Consider the following 24293-nt stretch of genomic DNA (forward strand, 5'->3'; position numbering starts at 1 on the left):
CCTGAGGATCGGTTTAAAATAGCTCTCTGACCCAAGGTAAGAACTCAGTCCTCGGGCTGCAGAGACGGCTCAGAGGGTAAGAGCACTGGCTGCTCTCACAAAGGTCCTGAGTTCAATTCCCAGCAACCACATGGTGGCTCACAACCATCTATAATGAGATCTGGTGCCCTCTGCTGACCTGCAGGTGTGCATGCAGGCAGAGCACTATGTAAGTAATAATCTTTAACGAATAAACAGGAAAACAAAAACAAAGAACTCAATCTTCCTACCTCTGACCCTCACGTACTGGTATTATAGGTGTGAATCACCTCATCTGATTTAAAAGTAATTATTTATTTTTTGTTGTTGCTGTTGGGTTTTTTGTTTGTTTGTTTGTTTGTTTTGCTTTTTCGAGACAGAGTTTCTCTGTGTTAGATTTGGCTGTCCTGGACTCTCTTTGTAGACCAGGCTGGCCTCAAACTCACAGTGATCCGCCTGCCTCTGCCTCCCAAGTGCTGGGATTAAAGGCGTGCACCACCATTCCTGGCTAGAGTCTATATTTCTTTAAAGATTTTCCCCAAATCAGAGTATGTCCCTTGCATTCAGGCATTAGGGTATGTACCTTTTGGATCTCCACTGGGTCCACTCGGATTAGAAATGAGGGAACTTTGCCTGGCAGAGACTGGAGGACTCACTTCAGGCAAATTAGACTATCTATACCACAAAGCTCTGCCCTTTTGAGAAGGGAGCAGATTTGACAACATGAAGAGGTGTTGCTGGATGTTTATTGTAGTGAGAATTTTGTTATTGTTGTTGTTGTTTTAACATTGAAATGTTTTGTGAATATGTTTTTGTTTCATTATTTATTTATTTATTTATTTTTGGTTTTTCGAGACAAGGTTTCTCTTTGTAGCCCTGCCTGTCCTGAACTCACTCTGTAGACCAGGCTGACCTCAAACTTACAGCGATCCTCCTGCCTCCGCCTCCCGAGTGCTGAGATTAAAGGCTGCGCCACCACACCCAGTTATGTTTTTGTTTTAATCCCAGATGTAGTATACAGGGCTGCTTCAGATTGTCCAGAACTGATAACTATGATTTGTCTCACGCTCTGGCAGAAACTTGATGTTGCCAGCTGAAGCTAGTTTATGTTTGGAACTCTGGGGCCTCTAGAGAGCATATCAATGCCAGAGCCCTAAAAAGCAGTGGCTGCTGCTGCTGCTGCTGCTGTTTGTTGCTGAGTTGCTGCTTGCTGGTTGGACATATCCTGACCATGAAGATCAAACTCTCTCCAAGGAACTCAACACCCTTAGCCATCAGGAAGTGGGCTAATGCTATCAATGCCCCCCTTCCCCATTCTCCTAGTGTTGGGGGGTTGGAAGGGATGGGGGTGCTGTCAGGAGGTAGGAAAAACAACCCAACCAAGTAGCCCAAGGCCACTTACAGTTCACCGTTTCTGCATACCTTATATTTGTAAGGAACAAATCAAATTGGCAACCTCCAAGTCAGCTTCTAGTTTCAGAGGGGCCTCAGCAAACGTAGTGCTGTGTTATACTGTAGTATCAAGATGTTCCTTTTGTTTTGTTTTTCTCTCTGGAGAGATTTTTGTGTAGGAATCTTGAGATTGCTGCGTACTTGCCGCAGAACACAAGATGGGAAGTTTGAGAAATGTGGAGGTAAGAGATTATAAAAGTCTGGATCATACGCAGCAATATAAAAGATTTGAAATCTTGTGAAGGAGCATACTTTGTAGTCCTGGTACTTAGGAGGCGGAGGAAACGGAGGGTTGGGGTTTGAGGCAAAGCCCTGGCTGCCTAAGCTCCTGCCGAACGTACCACCCCACCCCCCCTTAGAAAGATCGAGAGTCTCTCGTGAGGGGGTCGACCAGCGTTTATGGTTCTTTAGCTCAGGGATGAATCTGTGATTGCAGAGCTGGCCTCATAGGGATTCTTCACAAACTTTATACACCGAACAACCATCACTATTAGAAACAGGAACACAAGGACGACAAAGGCAATGGCAAAGCCTTTGTCCACATCGACACCAAGGGACAGGCTCGGGTCTTCCATGAGTTCACACACCTCTTACTGTCTTCCAGATGCAGCTACCTCCTAAGGTGTATCTTCAGATTTGTCATGTTTCTAGGGAAAATTAAAAAAAAAAAAAAGAAAGAAAGAGCATTAACAAGTTCGTTTTTTGTCTTGTGCAGGTTTGCACCTGCATTAGCAGTGTGTGGAAGCTAAAGGGACCAAGGGTTGAAAAAAAAATCAACATTGATTTACGAGCCGGGCACGGTAGCGCATGTCTTTGATCTCAGCAGGATTAATTTTATTCCTGGTGACTGAGGGTTACATAGGACTTTGTGGGGGTGTGGTTGGCAAATCCTGGGTGGGTAAATGTCATTGGCTGAAGGGCTGAGATGCCTCATTAACATGATAGGAATCCTGGGTGCTTGCTGGGTGGGTTCTTGTTGGGAGAAAGGGAGTTGTGTCCAGACAAGCTGGAGAGGCTTTGCTTGACAAAGATCCACAGACCCCCAACTGTCCAGCATGCTAGCCAGACATCCAAAGCAGCTGATGAGGCTTTGATTGACAAAGTTCCAAAGATCTGTGGCTGATCACTCTTAAATATTATGTACGTCCAAGTGTGAAAACTACCTTGAAATTTGCTTTTCTTCTAAAACTTTCTGTTTCTCACTTTGACTGTGAGCCCTGATGAAACTTACACAGGGAAAACTTTTCCCAAAGGGAAGGTGGAAAGAGGTCATCTGGCCAAAGGCTTGAGACAGTGAGCTCCTGGCTCTGGCTGTGTGCAGTCAGGCAGAAGCTGCCTGGAAGAAAGTTAGGACCTTCACATAACAGTACCTGGTTAGATACTGTTTACAGTAGAAAAGTTTCTTTAGAATCTGCTTTGAGAGCAACGGAAGGTGGGCTTGGAACGTCATGCCTTATAGAGATTTTACAATAGAGGGCCTCTTGGCAATCAGCCTAGGCATGGATAGCACACCTCTTGGTTTGGGACTAGGAATAAATCAAGTTTTTCTTTTCCTTTTCTTTTCTTTCTTTCTTTCTTTTTTTTTTTGAGACAGGGTCTCTCTGTGTAGCCTTGGCTATCCTGGACTCACTTTGTAGACCAGGCTGGCCTCGAACTCACAGTGATCCGCCTGCCTCTGCCTCCCGAGTGCTGGGATTAAAGGCGTGCGCCATCTGCCCAGCAAGTCTTTTATTAGAGAACATTTAGCTCAAGCTATGTTGCTATGACAATCACAATGGCCTTAGCCTGGGGATATTTATGATTAAACTTCCCTGAGCATTGTTTAAGAAATAATCAGGCTATGCTGACCATTGCTTGGAAATTGATTTTTACTATACGCTTTATTGTAGGTTATACAGAATTGTTTGTATTTTCTTGTTAGACTGTTTTCTTGCTTTGTTGATTTTTAAATGCCCTAATGACTGTAAAAGATGAGAAAAATCAAACCGGGCGTGGTGGTGCACACTTTTAATGCCAGCACTCGGGAGGCAGAGGCAGGTGGATCCCTGTGAGTTCGAGGCCAGCCTTGTCTACACAGGAGTCCAGGACAGCCAAGGCTACACAGAGAAGCCCTATCTCGAAAAGAAAAAAAAAAAGATGATAGAAATCATGATATAATTTGTATTGAAAAAACAAATTGAGAGGCAGGCGGATCTCTGTGAGTTCGAGGCCAGCCTGGTCTAAGGGAGTCTAGGACAGCCAAGGCTACACAGAGAAATCCTGTCTTGAAAAACCAAAAAAAAAAAAAAAAAAAAAAAAAAGAAAGAAAGAAAGAAAGAAAGTACTGGGGTTGACCCAAGGGTAACAATAAACAAGTGGCAGAGACAGACAGTAAACATGTGAGAGACAGAAAAATAAAGTTCTCCTCAGCCTTAAGACCTTCAGTTTCCTGTTCCTTAGCAGCTGGCTGCTCTAGCCAGTTGTTCCCCGATGGTTGGTCTCCCTTAACCAGCTGCTCACCACCTGCTCAATTCTCCCCGCAGTGGATCCGCTAAGGCTTTCTCTTCTCTGCTTTTCACCATTCCCTGAGCTGGTCTGCAGGAAAGCTGGACCTGTAATTTCCCTAAGGACTACATGAATTTCCTCAGGCTTGTGGGGATCCCGGATCCCCCCAGGCAGTGAAGAGGAAGCCTAGCCAACAAAGGACATCCTCCATTTTGCACAGAGCTCGGGGCTTTCTGGTAATGGCTGCCTGTGACCTTAGTAGCATGGTTTCCCAACAGGTCTACATCACAAGTTCTAGGTCAGCTGGAGTTACACAGTGAGACTGTCGCAAAAACAAGAACAAAAAACCCAAAACACTCCAATTCCATATCCCTCTCTGACTTTTCCTCTATTTCCTAGAAAACCTATTGTACAAAATTTGTGTAATTTTTCTTTGAAACAGGATTTCCTGGCTGGCCTTGAACTCATGGAAATCTTCTTTCCTGTTCCTTTTGAGTGCTGGAATTAAAGGCCTGCCCTGTTGCAGTGAAAGACCCTCCTCACGGAGTGTCCTTCGTCAGGGAGACCCTCCCCAAGAACCAGCGAAACCAAAAGTCCGGTTGCAAACGCAAGAGGCTTTATTGATTACACGGGTACCCGGGCGACACAGTCTATCGGATGACTGGCGCGCCGAGTGAAGGGGAGGAGACCCTTTTATAGGGTGGGAAGCAGGAAGCGGGGGTTACAGAAGCGAGAAGCATAGTTACAGGGTCTTGATTGGCTAACTTAATGTGGCTAGATTTAGCTCTGGTTAGGGCTTTGGAATCAGGAAATGGTTAGGCTAGCCTATTCACTGACCATACATCCTGTTTTTCCAATAACTTGGCCCCAGGGCAGTTTTCCAGAACCGCTTGTGTAGACCTTGTGAAATGGTGGGTGACCATGAACCTTGTGACGTCTGCGAGCCTTGTGACATGGTGGTATTTTTCCAGTCTGACTGAGCCTTTCAGGTGACCTCCCTTAACCATTGTACAAGCCTTACAAAATAGAATCATTTACAAAATAGCAAGCCTTGACTAAACAACATTTAGAAGTGGGGTCTTTCATTCCCCTCTTTTTCTATGAACTAGAATGGAATCTTTCATTCTATTTCAGTTTCCATTTCCTGCTTTAGGCGATGGTATTGCTGGGTGAGGACCATCGCTTGGATTATGGATAACCTATCTTTCATGAATTGGACCAATCTGTTGAGGATGCAGGGTCCAAATAGGAGAATCAAGAGTATAATAATGATTGGTCCTAGCAGGGAGGAGATTAGGGTGGTAAACCAGGGGGACCCATTAAACCATCTCTCGTACCATGACTGGCCTGACTCAAAGAGACGCTGTCTCTGCTTTAGTCTTTTTCTTAATTTGCTCATACTATCTCTGACTAGCCCAGTATGATCCACATAGAAACAACATTCCTCTTTCAGAGCTGCACAGAGTCCACCTTCTTGAAGGAACAGAATGTCCAGTCCTCTCCTGTTCTGGAGGACCACCTCAGAGAGTGAGGTTAATGATTTTTCTAGGGCCGATATAGATTCTTCTAATGTCACAAGATCGGTGTGCATGGCCTGCTGGAGCTGTCTGAACTGGTATGTTTCAGCTAGGGCGGTGGCTCCTGTTCCTATTCCTGCAGCTATTCCTCCCACGGTGAGACCGCCTAACAACAAGGCTAGGGTGAGGGAGACAGGTTCTCTGGGATGTCTGGTCATTCCTTTATAATGAGAGTATATATAACTAGGGTGATGGTAGGTAACCCTGGGCCAGACTTCGACCAGAACACAGAAGTCACTGGTTTGGGTAAGCACTGTGGCTGACACACAGGGGGTTAGTCCCGAGTTGCAGGCCCATTGAGTCCCAGTAGGCCCGGTGAGCCAATATTTGCCGGGATAGATCGTGAGGGTTTTGTTGCATAGGGCCTGATGGGAGTGGGGCACTTTTTCTAAGCAGAGCCCTTTTCCTGGAGAGTGCTGCCAAGCGAGCGGCTTTATCGGCCATCCTGTTTTTCTCTGCCTCCAGGGAAGTTCCTTTCTGGTGCCCGGGGCAAGTGTAGGGCTTTTAGCAGGGCCAGTATCTCAGTCTTATTTTTAATTTCTTTGCCCTCCGAGGTCAGTAGGCCCCTCCTCCGGTAAATTTTTTCATGGATATGGGCTGTGGCAAAGGCATACCTGCTGTCGGTGTATACGTTGAGGTGTTTACCGCTGGCCAGCTACAGTGCTTTGGTCAGAGCTATCAGCTCGGCACGCTGGGCTGATGTCCCCGGGGGGAGAGGGCTGGACCAAATTACATCCTTGATGGTTGTTACGGCGGCTCCTGCTCGCCGTTCTCCATTTTCCAGGAAACTGCTGCCGTCCGTAAACCAGGTGCAGTCAGCATTCCGGAGGGGCTGGTCGGTTAGATCAGGGCGGGTCCCGTGAGTCTCAGCCAGTATTCTCCTGCGTATTGAAGTCCCATTTAGGGCGTTTTAAGGGAAAAGCGCTATTAATCTCGTTGAGCAGCTGGGTTGGCCGCCCATTCTCTCCTGGGACATTTTTCCGTGCCTCTTGAATGACTCGCTGGTATTTTTCGGTGGTCAGGAGCGTCTGCAGGAGTTGCTGGCAGTCGTCCCAGGTAGGCTGGTGAGTCACTAAAATAGACTCGATCAAGGAAGTAAGTCTAGTGGGATCCTTAGAAAAAGGAGAGTTATTATTTTTCCAGTTGTAGAGGTCTGAGGCAGAGAAAGGCCAATATTGAATTTGTCCTCCATTGCCTGCTCGCAAGGGAAAAGCCTGGGAGGTGGCGTCCGGGGTTTGTTCCCGGCGGTTCCGCAAGCGGCCCGCCACAGGGGAGGAAGCTGCTGCTTGGGATTGGGGAGGTGCCTCCGGAGCGGCGGGAGGTGCAGCACCCGCCGGGGGCTGAGGGCCCTGGTAAGGTGGAGGGAGTGGTTAGGTGGCGAGGAAAGGAAAGGCTTAACCCAAGGGAGTGGGTCGCGGACCAGAGTCTCCCAAGTAATGATGTATGGGACTTGGTCAGGGTGGCCATGAGGGCCTGGGTCCATCACCTTTGCCTTAACCTGTCCACTAAGGGTTAAGGTCAGCGGGGTGGTAACTGTCTGGCCCATGTCTGCAGAGAAAGGGAGTGTACACAGAGTGACAAGAAAGATTAACAACAAACCAAAAGAGATAGATCGCGCTGCGCGGTGCCGGCACCAAAATGAAAGTAAACCAATTGGAGACTGCGTTGGGGTTCCGGTTTCCCCGTCTCCCAGACGAGGAGCGTATCCGTTGACCAGGGGCGAAGCCCCAACCAAGCCGAGTCGGATCGTCCTCTCAGATGGGTCCTAAGGACCCCGGATACCCCCGTGGGACGTCTCCCAGGGGTGTGGAGGAGAAGTCCGAGTTCGTCAACTCCTTCTAGCCTCCACCAGATACTAATGACCCAATTGAGTCTCAGAGTAGCACAGAGATGGAGGACAACCAGGAGACAAACAAGACACACAATACCCACAATGCCAGCAGCAGAGAACTTACCTCCCGATTTTGGGTCGGTGGTCCCTGGGCGGGGGTCTCAATCCCGGACGAGCCCCCAAATGAAAGACCCTCCTCACGGAGTGTCCTTCGTCAGGGAGACCCTCCCCAAGAACCAGCGAAACCAAAAGTCCGGTTGCAAACACAAGAGGCTTTATTGATTACACGGGTACCCGGGCGACACAGTCTATCGGATGACTGGCGCGCCGAGTGAAGGGGAGGAGACCCTTTTATAGGGTGGGAAGCAGGAAGCGGGGGTTACAGAAGCGAGAAGCATAGTTACAGGGTCTTGATTGGCTAACTTAATGTGGCTAGATTTAGCTCTGGTTAGGGCTTTGGAATCAGGAAATGGTTAGGCTAGCCTATTCACTGACCATACATCCTGTTTTTCCAATAACTTGGCCCCAGGGCAGTTTTCCAGAACCGCTTGTGTAGACCTTGTGAAATGGTGGGTGACCATGAACCTTGTGACGTCTGCGAGCCTTGTGACATGGTGGTATTTTTCCAGTCTGACTGAGCCTTTCAGGTGACCTCCCTTAACCATTGTACAAGCCTTACAAAATAGAATCATTTACAAAATAGCAAGCCTTGACTAAACAACATTTAGAAGTGGGGTCTTTCAGCAGGATCTTTGATCCCAGAGATTGTGAGCTGTAAAAGCCTGTCTTTTGGGCTGGAGAGATGGCTCAGAGGTTAAGAGCACTGGCTGCTCTTCCAAAGGTCCTGAGTTCAATTCCCAGCAACCACATGATGGCTCACAACCATCTATAATGTGATCTAATGCCCTCTTCTGGCATGCAGGTGTACATGCAGGCAGAGCACTGTATATATAATAAATAAATCTTAAAAAAAAAAAAACAAACCTCACCTGTCTTTTGTTCGGTGCAGTTGAGCCCTAACACACACCTTCAATCCGAGATCTTTCTGTACCCAGGATTTAATAAAGTTAACCCTAGGTCAAGAGGAGAAGCAACAAACCAACTGGCTTTAAAGAGTAGGGATTAAAGAGTAGGAGGGACTTTGAGTTCTGTTTTGTTTTTTAAGATTCATTTTTATGTGTACAGTACTCTGCCTGCATGTACACCTATAAGCCAGCAGAGGGCACCAGATCTCATTATAGATGGTTGTGAGGCACCATGTGGGTGCTGGGAATTGAACTCAGGACCTTTGGAAGAGCAGCCAGTGCTCTTAACCTCTGAGCCATCTCTCCAGTCCTTTTTTTTAGCCTGAGTTGAGGTGGATTTAAGACAGCAAGTACAAGTAGAAGAAGCTCTTGTGCTTTTAGCTTTAGCTCTTAAGCTGCTCAGCTCCTTGGCCTTTGGCTCTTTTAACTTTTAGGGCTTTGAGCTAGTAGACCTTTGTCCTTGGGTTTTTTGGCCTTTTCCTCCTGGGCTGTCAGCTGAGCTAGTGAGCTTTTGGGCCTTTTCCATCGGGATGTGAGCTGAGCAGGAAGGTCAGCTGGGTGCTTTCTCTGCCTCTCTGAGCTAGCAGGTTTTTCACCGCAGCATCTGGCTCCTGAGTCTTTATTGGTAAAGCAGAACATTTGAGGTTTTCATTGAAAACAATGCACCACCACTCCTGGCTTCAGTTTTCTTTATTTTTTTTCTTTTTTGAGGTTTATTTCTATTTTTATACATGTGTGTGCCATTTGTATTTGTTTGTGTATGCCATATGTATTTGTGTGTGCCATGTGTGTTTGTGTATGCTGTGTGTGTGCCTGCCATGTATGTTTGTGTGTGCCATGTGTGTTTATGTATGCCGTGTGTGTGTGTGTGTGTGTGTGTGTGTGTGTGTGTGATGTGTGTCTGGTGCCCATGGAGGGCCAAAGAAGGAACTCATATGCCCTGAAGCTCATGAGCATCCAACTAGGTGCTGGGAACCCAGCTCAGCACTCCTGGGGAACCCAGCTCAGCACTCCTGGGGAACCCAGCTCAGCACTCCTGGAAGAGTGTCAGGTGTCTTAGCCAGCGCACCATCCCTCCAGCCCAGCTGGGTAGTAGCACAGCATTGTCATTGTCCCAATCACTCTGTACTTTACTGTCATTCTCAGCCCTTGATGAAATTTCATGTACATCCAAAAATCAATTTTCCATGATTAAAATTTAGTTCAGCAGGGCTAAGCTCTTTATTTATTTTTTGTTTTTGGAGACAGGATTTCTCTGTGTAGCCCTGGCTGTCCTGGACTCACTTTGTAGACCAGGCTGGCCTCGAACTCACAGAGATCCACCTGCCTCTGCCTCCCGAGTGCTGGGATTAAAGGCATGCACCACCACGCCCAGCTCGTCAGGGCTAAATTTGATTGCCCATCATTACAGCACATAGATCAATCTGGAGCAGAAGAGGAAGATTCCTCCTTGCGGGCTTTCTCTCATAATGTGCGAAGGTGCTATGCATGCTGATGGGCCCTGGGGTTGGGAGGAGTTGTGAACAAACTGGCACAGTGGTGAAGAGCGTTATTACTCTTGCAGAAACCGGGCTTGGTTCCCAGCACCCACGAGGCAGCTGACAACCATTTTTAAGTCCAGTTCTGGGGAATATAATGCTGTCTTCTGACATCTGGAAAGTCTAAGCACACACAGGATACACACACACACACACACACACACACACACGTACATGCGGGCAAACATTCCTACACATAAAAAAAAAAGTTTTACATTTTACCCATTTATGGGATCCTGTGTGATGTACAACCGAACGGCCAGGTACCGGTGTGTTCACTGTTGGTATCGTTGTAAGTCAGTCATGGGGTATTGGAGGATATCTGATCTCATCGTGAACTGTAAAAGCCTGTCTTTTGTTTGGTGTGGGTCAGCCCTAACACACACCTTTAATCCAAGAACTTTCTGTTTATGGCATGGCTCAGTGTTAAGGATCTTTGACCTCACTGTGACCCCTGAGGTTGTGAACTCTAAAAACCTGTCTTTGATCCCAATGTGATCCATGAAAGTGAACTGTAACTCCCTGTTTCTTGTGGTTTGTTGAATTAAGCACTCCCCCCCAACACACACACACACACACACACACACACACACACACACACACACACACACACTCCCCAGTGTTTCCCTCAGCCTTCTGGGAAGCTAGCTCAAGGAGCTGCCCCTAGCCAGGCACGCCTGCCTCTGCTCCTGGGAGCTCTGGAGAAGCTGGCTGCCTGGAGGCTTGTTCTGAGATCCAGTCCCAGGAAGAACTGTGAATCCGAGTATCCTCCTGCGCTGTGGGGGAAGGGCACCCAGGGCTTGGGGGGGGGGCGCGTGCAGGGTAGCGAAGCTCTCTTTTCCAGAATAAGACATCCCAGAGACAAAAAACTAGGTTCATGTACTAACTCTCATACGTTCAGTCTAGAGATGAGAGTCCTAGCTAAGCTAACAACAAGGGAGATAAAAAGCCAGAAAAATCGGAGGAAAGGGCAAAAGGCAGAGAGGACATGGGAAAAGGACAAAAAGCGCTCCCCACTTGGGGACCCCGGGTTTTTAAAAGCCTGGGTTGTGGAATGGAAATCTTCCGGGGGCTAGTCTCCGGATTGGAGTCTCTTGATAATTCAGAGGCTGCTTTGAAACGGATGGAAGCAGGTGAGTCACCTTTTCTCCGAGTGTGGCTTTTGTGGCCAGCTGGAGCCAGGAGGCAGGAGGGAGGCACTCCTTTTCTCTGAGCTCAGGAAATCTGGCGCTTGACCTCTGTCCCGCAAAGCCCAGCAGTAGTAGAGCCCTACCACACCTTTAATCCAAGAATTTTCTGTCTTTTGTAAACAGGTGATTAACGTGTGGTTCAGCCAGCTTTACAAACATCTTTAATCCAAGAGCTCTCTGTACACAGGATTTAATAAAGTTAGCCCTAGGTCAAGGGGCGGAGCAAGAAAGCAGCTGACAGGGATTGGAGAGTAGGCGGGGCTTTGAGTTGAGGGGTGTTTAAGCCACTGTGGAGAAACAGAAGAGGCTTTTAGTCTTTAACCTGAGCTTCAGCTTGGCTCTTAGAGCTCCTGGGCTCCTTGGCCTTTGGCTTTTTGGGCCTTGAGCTAGGAAGCCTTTGGCCTTGGGTTTTTGGGCCTTTTTCCTCCTGGGCTGTCAGCTGAGCTTCAGTGAGCCCTTTTTGGGCCTTCCCCACTGGGGGTGAGCTGAGTAGGAAGTTCAGCTGGGTGATTTCTCTGCCTCTCTGAGCTAGCAGGTTTTTTACCACAACACCTGACTCCTGAATGCTTATCGGTAAAATATAACCACCAGGGATTTTCAATTAAAACAGCAGCTCGACCCTAGCACACACCTTTAATCCCGAGAGCATTTTGTAACTGGATTAAATAAAATTAACCCTAGGTCTAGAGGTGGAGCAGGAAACCAGCTGACAGAGGTTAAGCAGAGAGGAGGGACTTCGCGTTGAAGGGTGTTTGTGACAGTGGGGGGGGGGGAGGAGCAGCTTTTGGCCATTTCCTCCTGGGCTGTCCAGTGACTTGAGCGAGCAAGCTTTTGGCCTTGGGATTTTGGATTTTAGCTGTCTTTTTCCCCTGGGACATGAGCTGAGCGGGAAGGTCAGCTGGGTGCTTTCTCTGCCTCTCTAAGCTAGCAGGTTTTCACCCCAGCATCTGACTTGGGATTTTTTTTTTATTAGCAACATTGGGGTAACCAATGGCTTTCTGAATAACTTTGAGGCATGTTCCACAGGAGGGAATTTATGCTTGGTACTGTAAAGCTGGTCACAATCCTTCAACTGGAGACATCATAGGCCTTAGTGTGGCAGCTACTACTGTTTTTTGTTTGTTTGTTTTATTTTGTTGTAGTTACATTAGACATGCTGTGCCTATCTGTCGTCCTGCCCTCCTCTGAGCTCCGGGGAAGCTTGCTCGGGCGGAGCACCCATCAGATCACATGTGTGTTTATACTTATAGATTGGTGCTCCCCTCTGTGGATGAATTTTAATGCAGCAACATGGCTGCTCTGGTAAAGGATCACATCCAAAGACCTTCTAAGTCTCCGTGATCCGTCTGGAATGCTGACACGTTATGGATTCCGTGCCATCTGGCTGCAGGACTGGCATGCCTTTCGTATGCACCTTTAATCCCAAACAATGTAGAGCGAGGTTAATTTGTAGAAGGAGGCAACCATGTTTGAAAATAACATTTAGGCGGCTGGAGAGATGGCTCAGAGGTTAAGGTCACTGACTGTTCTTCCAAAGGTCCTGAGTTCAATTCCCAGCAACCACATGGTGGCTCACAACCATCTACAATGAGATCTGGTGCCCTCTTCTGGCCTGGTGGCTCACATGCAGGTAAAATACTGTAAAATGAATAAATAAATCTTGAAAGAAAGAAAGAAAATAACGTCTAATTGAGAGATAGACACAGTGACAAACCATAGAAAGATCTGACAGAACAGGACATGCCCAACGCTCACAAGAACAGAGAGGAAGTTGCATACGGTGACGCACGCCTATAATCTCAGCACCTGCGAGGCCCGCCTCAGTGTGAGTTCGAGGCCAGCCTGGTCTACAAAGTGAGCCCAGGACAGCCAGGGCTACACAGAGAGACCCTGTCTCGAAACAAAACAAAACAAAAAGCCGCTTTAAATTTTTGGTTTTAGAGTTGATTCAGACTTTCATAGCTCTTCTCTCTCTCTGGAGGCCCTAGATACTCCCAGAAGAAGCAACGGGAAGAAAGAAACTGGGAGAAATCAAGTGTTCCTCGCTTAGTGAGCTGAGTGTGGCCACAGCAAGCCAATGGCCTGGTGGCGTTCTGGTTAAATCTGGTTGTGTTTATGTGAACAGCACCTGTGGCTTGTTTTGTTGTTGTTGTTGTTTTTTGTTTTGTTTGTTTTTTGTGCAACGTTAATCTGTCATTGACCCTTTTAAAATAGCACTGTCTCGGCAGAGTGCAACGTCACAAGCCTCGGGTCTCAGCGCCTTGGAGGCTGAGGGGGCGGGGGAGGGGATAGCATTTCTGCTTGCTGACCTCATAGCAAGACCTTGTCTCACACAGCAGCAAACTCGTCATCCTAACAGGAATGCCTCGCTGGTGGTCGCCGTGGCCTGTGGGCACTGCCCCTGCTCCTGGTCTTGAAAACCATGATGCCCTTTAAGAGGCATTGTTAGGCTTAGAGATTGCAGAACCAGTCTTACTTTTCCCCCCCCAGGAGTATTTCCCCAGTGTTTGTACAGCCCCCGCTGGCACTGGTTACAATAATGGCTTTCACCTTCAGAGCCCTCTAGCCAAATTTCTCTGTTGATACAAGATAAGTGTAAGGTACTTTACAGTTCACTGATCTTGATTGAAGAGGAGGGTTGGCAGGTCCTGGGGGCATTGATCAGTGGGTTAAAGTGCCTGGGTTCTGATGCCCAGCACCCGCATGAAAGCCAGTAGCTGGTACCACGGTGTCGGGGAGAGGAGACACATAACTCTTGGGGTCTCCCTGGCCAGCCAGTCTAACTGAAATGGCTACCCCTAGGTTCAGTGAAAGATACTATATCTGGCCTGAGGGCATGCGCCACCACCGCCCCGCCAGAGCACTTATCCTTGCGGAGGACCCTGGTTCCGGTCCTAGAACCCACGCGGCAGCTCACTGTCTGTGACTCCTATTCTAGGAGTTCTGAACCCTGTCCTGACCACGGGCACCAGGCACTCAGGTGGCGCATACACATGCGTGTGAGCGATGTACTCACACATAAAATAAAACACAACAACAACAACAAAAAATCAAAAACAGCCAGGCGTGGTGGCCCACACACCTTTACTGCCAGCACTTGCAAGGCAGAGGCAGGTGGATCGCTGTGAGTTCAAGGCCAGCCTGGTCTACAAAGGGAGTCCAGGACAGACAGGGCTACACAGAAAAACCTTGTCTTGAAAAAAAAATTTTTTTGAAAACTATGTGGGGTTGAGACTATGCCTCAGTGGATGAGTGCACATGCTCAGCATACGCAAGGCCCTATGTCCAATCCTCAGAACCATCACAAAAACAAACAAACAAACAACAACAACAACAAAAACTCAAACCCAGATGTGGTAGCATATGGCTACAGTCAGTATTTGGGAGAAAGCGGCAGAAGAATCAGGAGTTCAAGGTCACCCTCAACCAAAAATGGTAGGCACTGAGGGAACTGCTCAGTGCCAGAATGTTTGTTTGGAAGGCACAGGGCCCTGGGTTCAAGCTTAAACACCATAAAAGCATGAAAAAAATATAATCAAGTATGCTATTGTGGTAATCAAATATTCTAAACAAGGATGGAAGCAACAAAAATGTCCCCTGACAGAACATATATAAAAGGCCACTAAAATGAGACTGTCTCAATTCCAGATATGACAGAAAAACCAACTTTTAAATTTTTATTTATTTATTTATTTATTTATTTATTTATTTATTTATATTTTGAAACCATAGCCCTGGTTAGATAGATACTTTATTTTTGAGAATGACCTTGAAATACTGATTCTTCTGTCTTCACTTCCCAAACGTTAGATTACAGACATGGCTACTGAGTCTAGTTTGTTTTTTTTTAGATAAGGTCCTACGTTGCAGCCCTGGCTGCCTCAGAGCTTGCAATGTAGGCCTTGACCCGTCCAGCCCCTCTTGCCTCAGCCTCCTGGGTGCTGGGCGACAGACATAGGGCGTCTGTCTGTTCCTTTGTGGATTACAAGTATCCTTGCATTTTGCCCTTTTCACTTAATTATATCTTGGAAGGGTTGGGGATGTAGTTTAGTGGTAGAAGTTGAAGACCCAGGGTTCAGTTTGTAGCAGTGGACAAAAAAAATTCCTATAGCTAGCTACAACAGTACCTGTTGCTCACAGCCTTAACAGTGAAATGGGGCATCTGTAGCAGAATCTGCAGCTCAGGGGCATGGTGACGTGTCACTTGTGTAAGGCCCTAGGGCTCTGTCCCCAGCACCATAGCAAGTGACTCAGCAGTTAAGAACACTGGCTGCTCTTTCAGGGCAGTTCCCAGCAGCCGTAAGGCAGATCACAGCTTGTAACTCCAGTCCCACGGAATCTAACCACCTGTGCCCTTAGAGTACACGGCACACATGTGGTGTACATGTGAGGATGCAGGCAACACACACACACACACACACACACACACACACACACACACACACGACAAAATAAATCAGTCTGTACCAAATAAAGGTGGTGTTTTTCATAATTTGTGATTTTAGCCAATATAGATAAAGCATCCTATACTGATATAGATATAATTATAGTATTTTATGAGTGATATTGAGATGAGTCTTTTAAATTTTGTGTGTTTGTGCCAGGCAGTGGTGGCACACACCTTCAATCCCAGCACTCGGGAGGCAGAAGTAGGCAGATCTCTGTGAGTTTGAGGGAGGCCAGCCTGGTCTACAAGGTGAGTTCCAGGTCAGACAGGCCTGTTATGCAGAGAAACCCTGTCTCAAAAAAAAAAAAAAAAGCCATAACAAACAAACTTTGTGTTCATGTTTATGGGTCTGTGTGTGTCTGTGTGTGTGTGTGCACATGTGTGCATGCAAGTGGGGGGCAGAGGACAACCTTGAGTGTCACAAGGAACATTCTCCACCTCCACTGAGACACAGTCTCTCCCTGCCCGGACAGCTGGCCAACATCTCCAGGATCCCTCGCTTTTCAGCTCCCCAGCCCAGGGGTTACAAGTGTGGTACTCGCTGCCACAGCTGGGATTTTTCAGGGGTTCTGGGGGGTAACCTCGGCTGGGGGGTAACCTCGGCTACGCATGCTTTTGCAGCGCTTGAGCGACTGAGCTATTTTTCGCCCAGCGCCACAGTTACATCTTTTTTGAGTAATAGTTTTTGTCTTAGTTTCCTTCCTGTTGCCGTTATAGACCCCATGACCACAAGCAACTTAGGGAGGAAAAGGTTCATTTTATCGTACACTTCCAGGTAGCAGGTCTGCTCTGAAGGAAGTTAGCGGGAAAGGTGTTAGCGGTAGGCGCTGATGCAGACACCGTGGAGGAGTGCTGCTTATTGGCCTGCTCCTCAGATTAAGCTCAGCCTGCTCTCCTATCCAAACCAGGACCACATGACCAGGCCGGCAGTGGACCTGGTGGCTGGGCCCTCACAGGACTCACTCGTTAAGAAATCAGCAGCTACGATGAAGGCATTTTCCCGACCTAGATTCCCTCTTCCCAGACGGCTCAACCTTCTGTTGACAACAAACTAACCAGAATGGTTTTCCTGGTATATTTTACACACAGTAATATACAAATACCACCTTTTCTTTTTCTTTTTTTAAATAAAATTTTATGTGTATATGGGTGTGCCTGAGCATCTGTCTGTGCACCAGGTACACAGATCTCTTGGAACTGGGAGGTTGCAGATGGCTATAAACTATCCCGTGGTTCTGGGAGCCAAACACGGGTCCTCTGTAAGAACATCAATGCTCCTCGCTGCTGAGCTATCTCAATAGCTCACACACACCTTTTTTTGAAAGAGGGTCTTGCTCTATGGCTCAGACAGGCCTTGAGCTCACCATCTTCCTGCCTCGTCCTCCTGAGTACTGCAGTTTACAGTTAAATGCCATCACCAATGGCCAATTTAAAGCATACAGAGTTGTTCAGACGTCATCAAGACCAATGTTCCTATCACCTTAGACTTCCCTTGACCTGAAATGACCACTAACCTACTCTCTGTCTTTGGGTTTTTGTTTGTTTGTTTGTTTTGTTTTTGAAGCAGGGTTTCTCTATCAAGTCCTGGCTGTCCTGGAACTCGCCATGTAGACCAGGCTGGTCTGGAACTCACTGGTCTTGAGTTGCAAATCTCACTGTCTCAGCCTCCCTGAGTAATAGTATTCACTGGAGGCCTTATGGATCAACCATAGGACATCTGACCCCAAGAGCAGGAATGCACCATCATGCTCTTATTGAGAGAGAGAGAGAGAGAGAGAGAGAGAGAGAGAGAGAGAGAGAGACAGAGACAGAGACAGAGACAGAGACAGAGACAGAGACAGAGACAGAGACACAGAGACAGAGACAGAGAGACAGAGAGGCAGAGTCTCTGTGTGTGTTCACAGGTGCCTGTGGAGGTCGGAGGACAACTTGAGAGATTTGGTCCCCTGCTTCCACCACTTGTACAATCAAACTCAGTTGTCCGGTTTCATGACTAGCTCCTTTATCTGCTGAACCATCTCGGCAACCCTGAACACGACGTTCTTTTTTTTTTTTTTTTTTTTTTTTTTTTTTTTTTTTTGAGACAGGGTTTCTCTGTGTAGCCTTGGCTGTCCTGGACTCCCTTTGTAGACCAGGCTGGCTTTGAACTCACAGTGATCCGCCTGCCTCTGCCTCCCGAGTGCTGGGATTAAAGGCGTGCGCCACCACGCCCGGCCTAACACGACGTTCTTATTTGTGGTTGTGAGCCTAGCCTTTAGCAGCTGAGCCGTCTCTCCAGCCCGTGGTGTTCTTATTTATCTTGAGCACGTACGTACAAGTAAAACAACCTGGTCGTACAGAAGTAATTTAACCATCTGAAGACCCACGGGGTGGCTACAGTACAGAGTACACCAGGGAGATTATGTACCACAGCCACGTTCGCTTTATCAGTCAATATGTGATAAATCATAGAAAAGGACTTGAAGGCAAAGTTCACACGATCATCTCAATAGACACAGAAAAATCCCTTAACAAAAGCCCAGTTTCATGATAAAAGTCCTAGAGAACATAGGGCTAGAAAGGAACACACCTCTACACAGTAAAAGCTACCTGTGAGAAACTCACAGCCAACATCTTCCCAAATGTCGAAAAGCTTGAAGCAATTCTTTTATTTTTCTTTCTTTTTTAAAGATGTATTTATTTATTTAATTTGTACAGTGCTCTGCCCGCATGTACACCTGCAGGCCAGAAGAGGGCACCAGATCTCATTATAGATGGCTGTGAGCCACCATGTGGCTGCTGGGAATTGAACTCAGGACCTCTGGAAGGGCAGGCAGTGCTCTTAACCGCTGAGCCATTTCTCCTTCCCTTGAAGGCAGGAACAAGACAATATTGTGCTTGAAATGTCTGCTGGAGCAGTAAGGAGGAGAAGGAAGTTCAACAGATGCCAACCGGCGTTCAAGAGGAAGTAAAACTATCTACTTGCAGATGAAATGACACCGTGTTAGACATCCCCAAAATTCTACCCTAGAACGTCTAGGAATGCTAAGCAACTCCAGCGACGTGGCAGGACAGAGAATTGAGCTGCACAAGTCGGTAGCTTTTTAAACGCACCAGCAACAAACATACAGGGAGGATTGTGAACGTAACCGCATTAACAGCCTCAGAGAAAACAGAATATGTAGGAGTAATCCCAGCCGAGGGAGCCAAGGGTCTACACACTGGCACTTTCAAACCCCTCAAGAAAGAGACAGAAAGACACTAGAAAATGGGGGACGCCCCGTGCTCACGGAACGGCGGAGCCATTGCAGACCCAGTGCGACCCCAGCCACACCCCTCACCTCTGTCTCCACAGGGTTAGGACACTCTTTCTAAGATTTATGTGAAACCACAAGATACCCTGCATAGTGAAAACAAACTCAAGCAAAAAACAATCCTGGAAGAATTACAATCCTAGATCTCAAGATATATTACAGAGTCTTTGTAAAAAAAACGTGATGGCAAAGGCACAAAAACAGTCCTGGAGACCAATGGAACAAAACCGAAGGCCCGAGAGTGGGTTAAACATAACTTCAACCCCCTGGTCCGTATGCAGAGGAGTGTCTCAGGACCCACAGTCATCACATTGTGCAGATCACTAACTCCAACTGGGCGAAAGGCCTCAGCACGAGGCTTGAAACGTGGAAAGTGCCAGAAGAAAGCATAGGCGGTGCCCTACATGGTGCAGGTGCAGAGAGAGAGAGAGAAAAAAAAAAAAGACCTCGCTGGGCCTGGTGGTGCACGCCTTTAATCCCAGCACTCAAAAGGCAGAGGCAGGCGGATCGCTGTGAGTTCGAGGCCAGGCTGGTCTACAAAGTGAGTCTAGGACAGCCAGGGCTACACAGAGAGACCCTGTCTTGGCGGGGGCGGGTGGGTGGGTGGGAAAGATAACTAAAAATGCAGCTCTTCTGCAGCTGTGAATTCACTCAGTACAAGGAAAATATAAGGCAAGGGTGAGCGTAGGGAGCGCGGCTGGATGGAGGCGTATCAATCATGTTAGTTGTGTAAGCATTGGCGGAGCCCCACCCCCCGCCCTGCAGAAACAACACACAACACAGCACTATAGCAGGCGGGAAGACGCAAGGAAGGAAGCGATAAATGATACAGTTGTGAGGCTGCAGTTATAAAGCCGAAAGAAAAATATTAGGTTGCCATTGGTTGAATCCCTCATTTTAGAAATAGGTGGTATTTGCTATGACTATGACTGATTTAGTTTGGGGCAGGAGAGGCAGGTGGATGGCTCTCTGTGAGTTTGAGGCCAGCCTGGTCTACCTAGTGAGCTCCAGAACATTCAGGGTTACATAAAGTGATCCTGTCTCAAAAAAGCAAAAACAAGCTGGGCATGATGGCACATCCTTTTTTTCTTTTTTCTTTTTCCTTTTTTGAGACAGGGTTTCTCTCTGTTGTTGCAGGATATTTGTTCCCATTGTGAACCCTGAGACTGTGAACTATTAAAGCCTGTTTCCTAACCTGGGTGCGACGGCACATGGCTGTAATACCAGCACTCAGGGAGGCAGAGGTAGAGGGATCTCTGTGAATCCGAGGCCTGCCTGGTCTACAAAGTGAGCCCAGGACCATTATACAGAGAAACCCTGCCTTGGAAAACAACAACAACAACAACAACACTCTGCTTTTAGTTGTGGAGTAGCTCAGCCCTAGCCCACACCTTTAATCCAAAATTTTTCCGTAAATAGGATTAAATAAAATTAGCCCTAGGTCAAGAGGCTGAGTAAGTAACCAGCTGTCGGGGATTAAACAGAAAGGAGGGACTTGAGAGAACAGCACAAAGACAGCAAGGAGGAGAAGGGCTTTTGGCTTCTTCCTTCTGGCGTGCTGGCTGAGCAGGAAGGTCAGCTGGGTGCTTTCTCTGCCTCTCTGAACTAGCAGGCTTTCACCCCAGCCTCTGGCTCCCGAGTCTTCATTGGTCAAATTGAATGACGGGGATTTTCTTTCTCTATAACAACACTGTGTAGCCCTGGCTGGCCTCAAACTCACAGAGATCCACCCGACTCTGCCTCCCGAGTGCTGGGAGTAAAGGCGAGTGTCACCATCGTCTGGCTGAGGCAGCGAGGCAGAGGCAGGTAGATCTGAATTTGAGGCCACCCTGGTCCACAGAATGAGTTCAGGACAGCCAGGACTACACACAGAGAAACGCTGTCTTGAAACAAAGGGGAAAAAAAAAACCCGAAGGTACTCACAGAATTGCTCAGGAGACACATCGTTATGTGGGACTGCGAGCCAGGAGTTATCAAGAGCAAAATCTTTGTAGTTGAAAACCACCCAGGGAAGCTGACTTGACGTGACAGCAGGTGAGAGAGGAAAGAACTAGAGACAGAGGAATGTTTGTGTTGTGAAGGGAGAGATCACAGAAGGGTCATAAGTGGAGATTCTGACTCAGGCAGGGTGAGGGGCACGAGACTGAGGGGAGAGGCAACGCAGCAGAGGGAGGGTACCCTGCAGCCTTCAGATCCTGTGACGAGTGGGGTCTCCCTCAGCATCCTCTCTCTTCAACTAGGACATCGGGTTGGGCTGGGCCCTGCATCTCATTTACCTGTAAAGACTTCTCTTGCAGGGCTGGAGAGATGGCTCAGAGGTTAAGAGCACTGACTGCTCTTCCAAAGGTCCTGAGTTCAATTCTCAGCAACCACATGGTGGCTCACAACCATCTATAATGAGATCTGGTGCCCTCTTCTGGCCTGCAGGTGCACATGCAGGCAGAGCACTGTATACATAATAAACAAATCTATCTATCTATCAAGACTTCTCTTGTAAAAGGAACTTTTATTCTCCTGTTTTCAATTGTCTCAGAAGCTTACCGCCTCTGTCTGCCAACCTAGGCCTAGTCCTGGAAGCTTCTAGCCTCCCTACGACTTAACCTAGGCCTAGAATGTTTTCAGCCTCTGGGACTTATTGCTCTGGCCTGGCTGGTTCAACTCAGCTGTTCTGGCTCAATCTCCTCTCCCAGGTGACTTATTCTTTCTGGCTTCTCTCCTCGGCTCCTGAGTTGCTCTGCTTGGCCTCCAATGGACTCCAGTCATCTGCTCTAATCTGGCTCCTTCGCTCACTCAACCCCTCTCTGTAAAACTCTCCTGGCAGAGCTGCCTCCTCCCCCCTCTCTCTGCGTTGCTCCTTTAAGTAGCTTCCTCTTTCCTCCCTGTTCTGGTGAGAGCTGGGCGGATCCTGTTCTGTAAAATCATTCTCTGATTCATCATGTTTTCTGCCACTCAATTAGACATCACTTTCAAACACGGGTGATTTTTACCTTCACAGTTTGGGGATAAAGACATGTACCTCTATTCCTGGACCTAAGCTTTTCTTTACCTGACACTTGCTCTATACCAGGCTGGCCTTGAACTCGGATCTGCTTGCCTCTGTCTCCTGGGTTGAAGGTGTTTAAATTCCAGGCAGATCTCACAGACCTAGAAGGTCTTTGGATGTGATCTCTTGCCAGAGCAGCTGTGTTCTGAATTAAAATTTCTCTATATTGTCACCCAGAGCTGTGAGGCTCATAACTTTCTTGTCTCCCGAAAATTACAAATAAAAATACCTTTGGCTCTTATTTTCATGTGCAGAGTTCTAGACTTTAGACTTTATGGGACCTAATGTTTACAACTTTTTTCCTTTTTTTTTTTTTTTTATTTTTTATTTTTTTGACAGGCTTTCTCTGTATAGTCCTGGCTGTCCTGGAACTCTCTTTGTAAACCAGGCTGGCCTCAAACTCACAGAGATTTGCCTACCTCTGCCTCCTGTGTCCCGGGATTAAAGGAGTGTACTGCTACACCTGGCTTACAAACATTTCTTTAATAAAAAGGACATAAGTGTTGAAGTACCAAATTAAGCATTTTTGCTATGGGTATTTTAAGACAGGCTGTCACACTGGAGCTTGCCTTGTGGTCCAGGCTCAAACTGGTGACACCTCTGACTCAACCAGCTAAATTCTAAGATTGCACATGTGCACCACCACGCTCAGGTCTAAATACTTTCTTCCTTCCTTTCTTTCTTTTTTATTTTTTTTCTCGAGACAGGGTTTCTCTGTGTAGCCTTGGCTGTCCTGGACTCGCTTTGTAGACCAGGCTGGCCTCGAACTCACAGCGATCCACCTGCCTCTGCCTCCCAAGTGCTGGGATTAAAGGTGTGTGCCACCATACCGGGCACAACTTTTTTTTTTTAAGTCGGGGTTTTGCTATGTATCTTATGCTGGCCTTGAACTCACTATGCAGCCCAGGCTGGCCGCATATTTCCAGGAAGCTTGCTCCAGCACCCTGAATGCCTGGATTACAAGTGCGAGTTATGACACCGGGCAAAACAGTTTTTCTTGAAGAATGCTCTGGCTCACACCTGTAGCCAAGCCCTCAGGAAGCAGAGGTAGGAGGTTCAGCTATAGTTTGTGGCTAGCCTGGTGTACAGTGAGGGTCAGTGAGGCTTGCCGAGTGAAACTCCGTCTCAGGAAAAAAGTGGGTTTTTTCTTGACAGATACAGGATCAAAAATAGCACAGTCAAAATCTGTTTTCCAAAGAGAGGTCCTGTTGCAGGCTTTTTTTCTTCTTCTTTTTGTTTCATTTAACCCAAATAACAGTGCCCAGGACTAGAGTGGAGGATAGAAGATGAGATGTGAATCTCCTGGTTAATGTTGAATTTGGTCCCACTACTGTAAGAGACACAACAGCAGCATCTGCGATCTTATGCCTCGTCAGCCCACTTTGACCCTCAGGAAGACCAGTCACTTCTTTTTCATGTGTTTTCTCCCCAGATCCTTCCATCCTTCCCTCGGGCAGTAACCTGCCACTCCTGCCGGGAACCCAAACTAGAAAGAGATGGCAGGGAAGAGTCGGACTTTGGAGTTCTGTTCTGAGACAGGGTTGCACTATGTAGCCTTGGCTGGCCTAGGATCTCTGAGTAGTCTAGGCTGTCTCAAAGCCTGAAGCAATCCTCCTGCCTCGGCCCTCTGGAGTATGAGCGTACAGGCACGTAGTGTGTCATACAGAGATAACGAAAGTTTCTCACAGCATTTCCTAAAATCAAAAAGAGGCCATGCCCAAGAGAGGGATGCTGCAGTTTCTAAAACAAAGCTCTTACCGCCCTCTAGTGGTCCCTTTCATGTTTTCACGATCTAACTACTGAACTGAGAAGGAGTGGGTTTCTCCCCAGTGAAGGCACCGTGGGCAGCCGCTCACCTTTGGGAGAGGCCAGGCGGGTTGTCTGTTGCCACAGCAGTCTCCTACTCAGGCAGCCTTCTTGCTCTTGGCAGCCTCTCCTTTTTCATCACCCGCCTCTTAGGAGGGCAGAGAGGTTTGTTTGCTCCGTCCCTTCTGACTGGCACACTGAACGCAGAAGGTTCATGAATACTTCAACTAAAGCCGAATCAAGTTTCAGACACTCCCGCCAAGAGTAGGAAAAACGATCCACTGCGTTAAGCCCGAGCCCCGAGCAGCCAATGGACGTTTCTGAAATTCTTCCAGCCTTGTGTTTGAATGAGCATGGGGCTGTACACTCGGGTGCGCCTGATCCTCAGCGGATGAGCTGTCAGGGAAGGGTTAGCAAGCAGGTTGTGGCCTTGTTGGATGTGTGTCACAGGGAGTGGGCTTTGAGGTTTCAAAAGCTCACACCAGGTCGGGCGTGGTGACGCACGCCTTTAATCCCAGCACTCAGGAGACAGAGGCAGGTGGATCACTGTGAGTTCGAGGCCAGCCTGGTCTACAAAGGGAGTCCAGAA

At 47.7% G+C, this 24293-nt stretch overlaps 1 protein-coding gene across 2 annotated transcripts; it reads right to left on the reverse strand.

Annotated features, from left to right (window-relative positions):
- Window positions 1-638: 638 nt before the first annotated feature.
- On the reverse strand, window positions 639-24063 carry CTXND2 (cortexin domain containing 2). 2 transcript variants are annotated; one of them, XM_084768830.1, is made up of 2 exons: window positions 23755-24063; window positions 639-2117 (listed from the first exon to the last, which is right to left on the reverse strand). In XM_084768830.1, exon 2 carries the CDS (start codon window positions 2043-2045, stop codon window positions 1878-1880), a length of 168 nt encoding a protein of 55 aa, XP_084624956.1. In that variant the 5' UTR covers window positions 2046-2117; window positions 23755-24063; the 3' UTR covers window positions 639-1877. The 2 variants fall into 2 exon arrangements, with proteins under 2 accessions (XP_084624956.1, XP_084624955.1); XM_084768829.1 differs by lacking the exon at window positions 23755-24063 and adding an exon at window positions 20779-20911.
- Between the last annotated feature and the right edge of the window lie 230 nt (window positions 24064-24293).

This window comes from Acomys minous (genome assembly GCF_964271855.1).
Source record: "Acomys minous genome assembly, chromosome: 19".
Taxonomy (NCBI): domain Eukaryota; kingdom Metazoa; phylum Chordata; class Mammalia; order Rodentia; family Muridae; genus Acomys; species Acomys minous.

Coding starts and splice junctions, on each gene's coding strand:
- CTXND2 (XM_084768830.1), bottom strand. CDS start 2,045: ATGGAAGACCCGAGCCTGTCCCTTGGTGTCGATGTGGACAAAGGCTTT.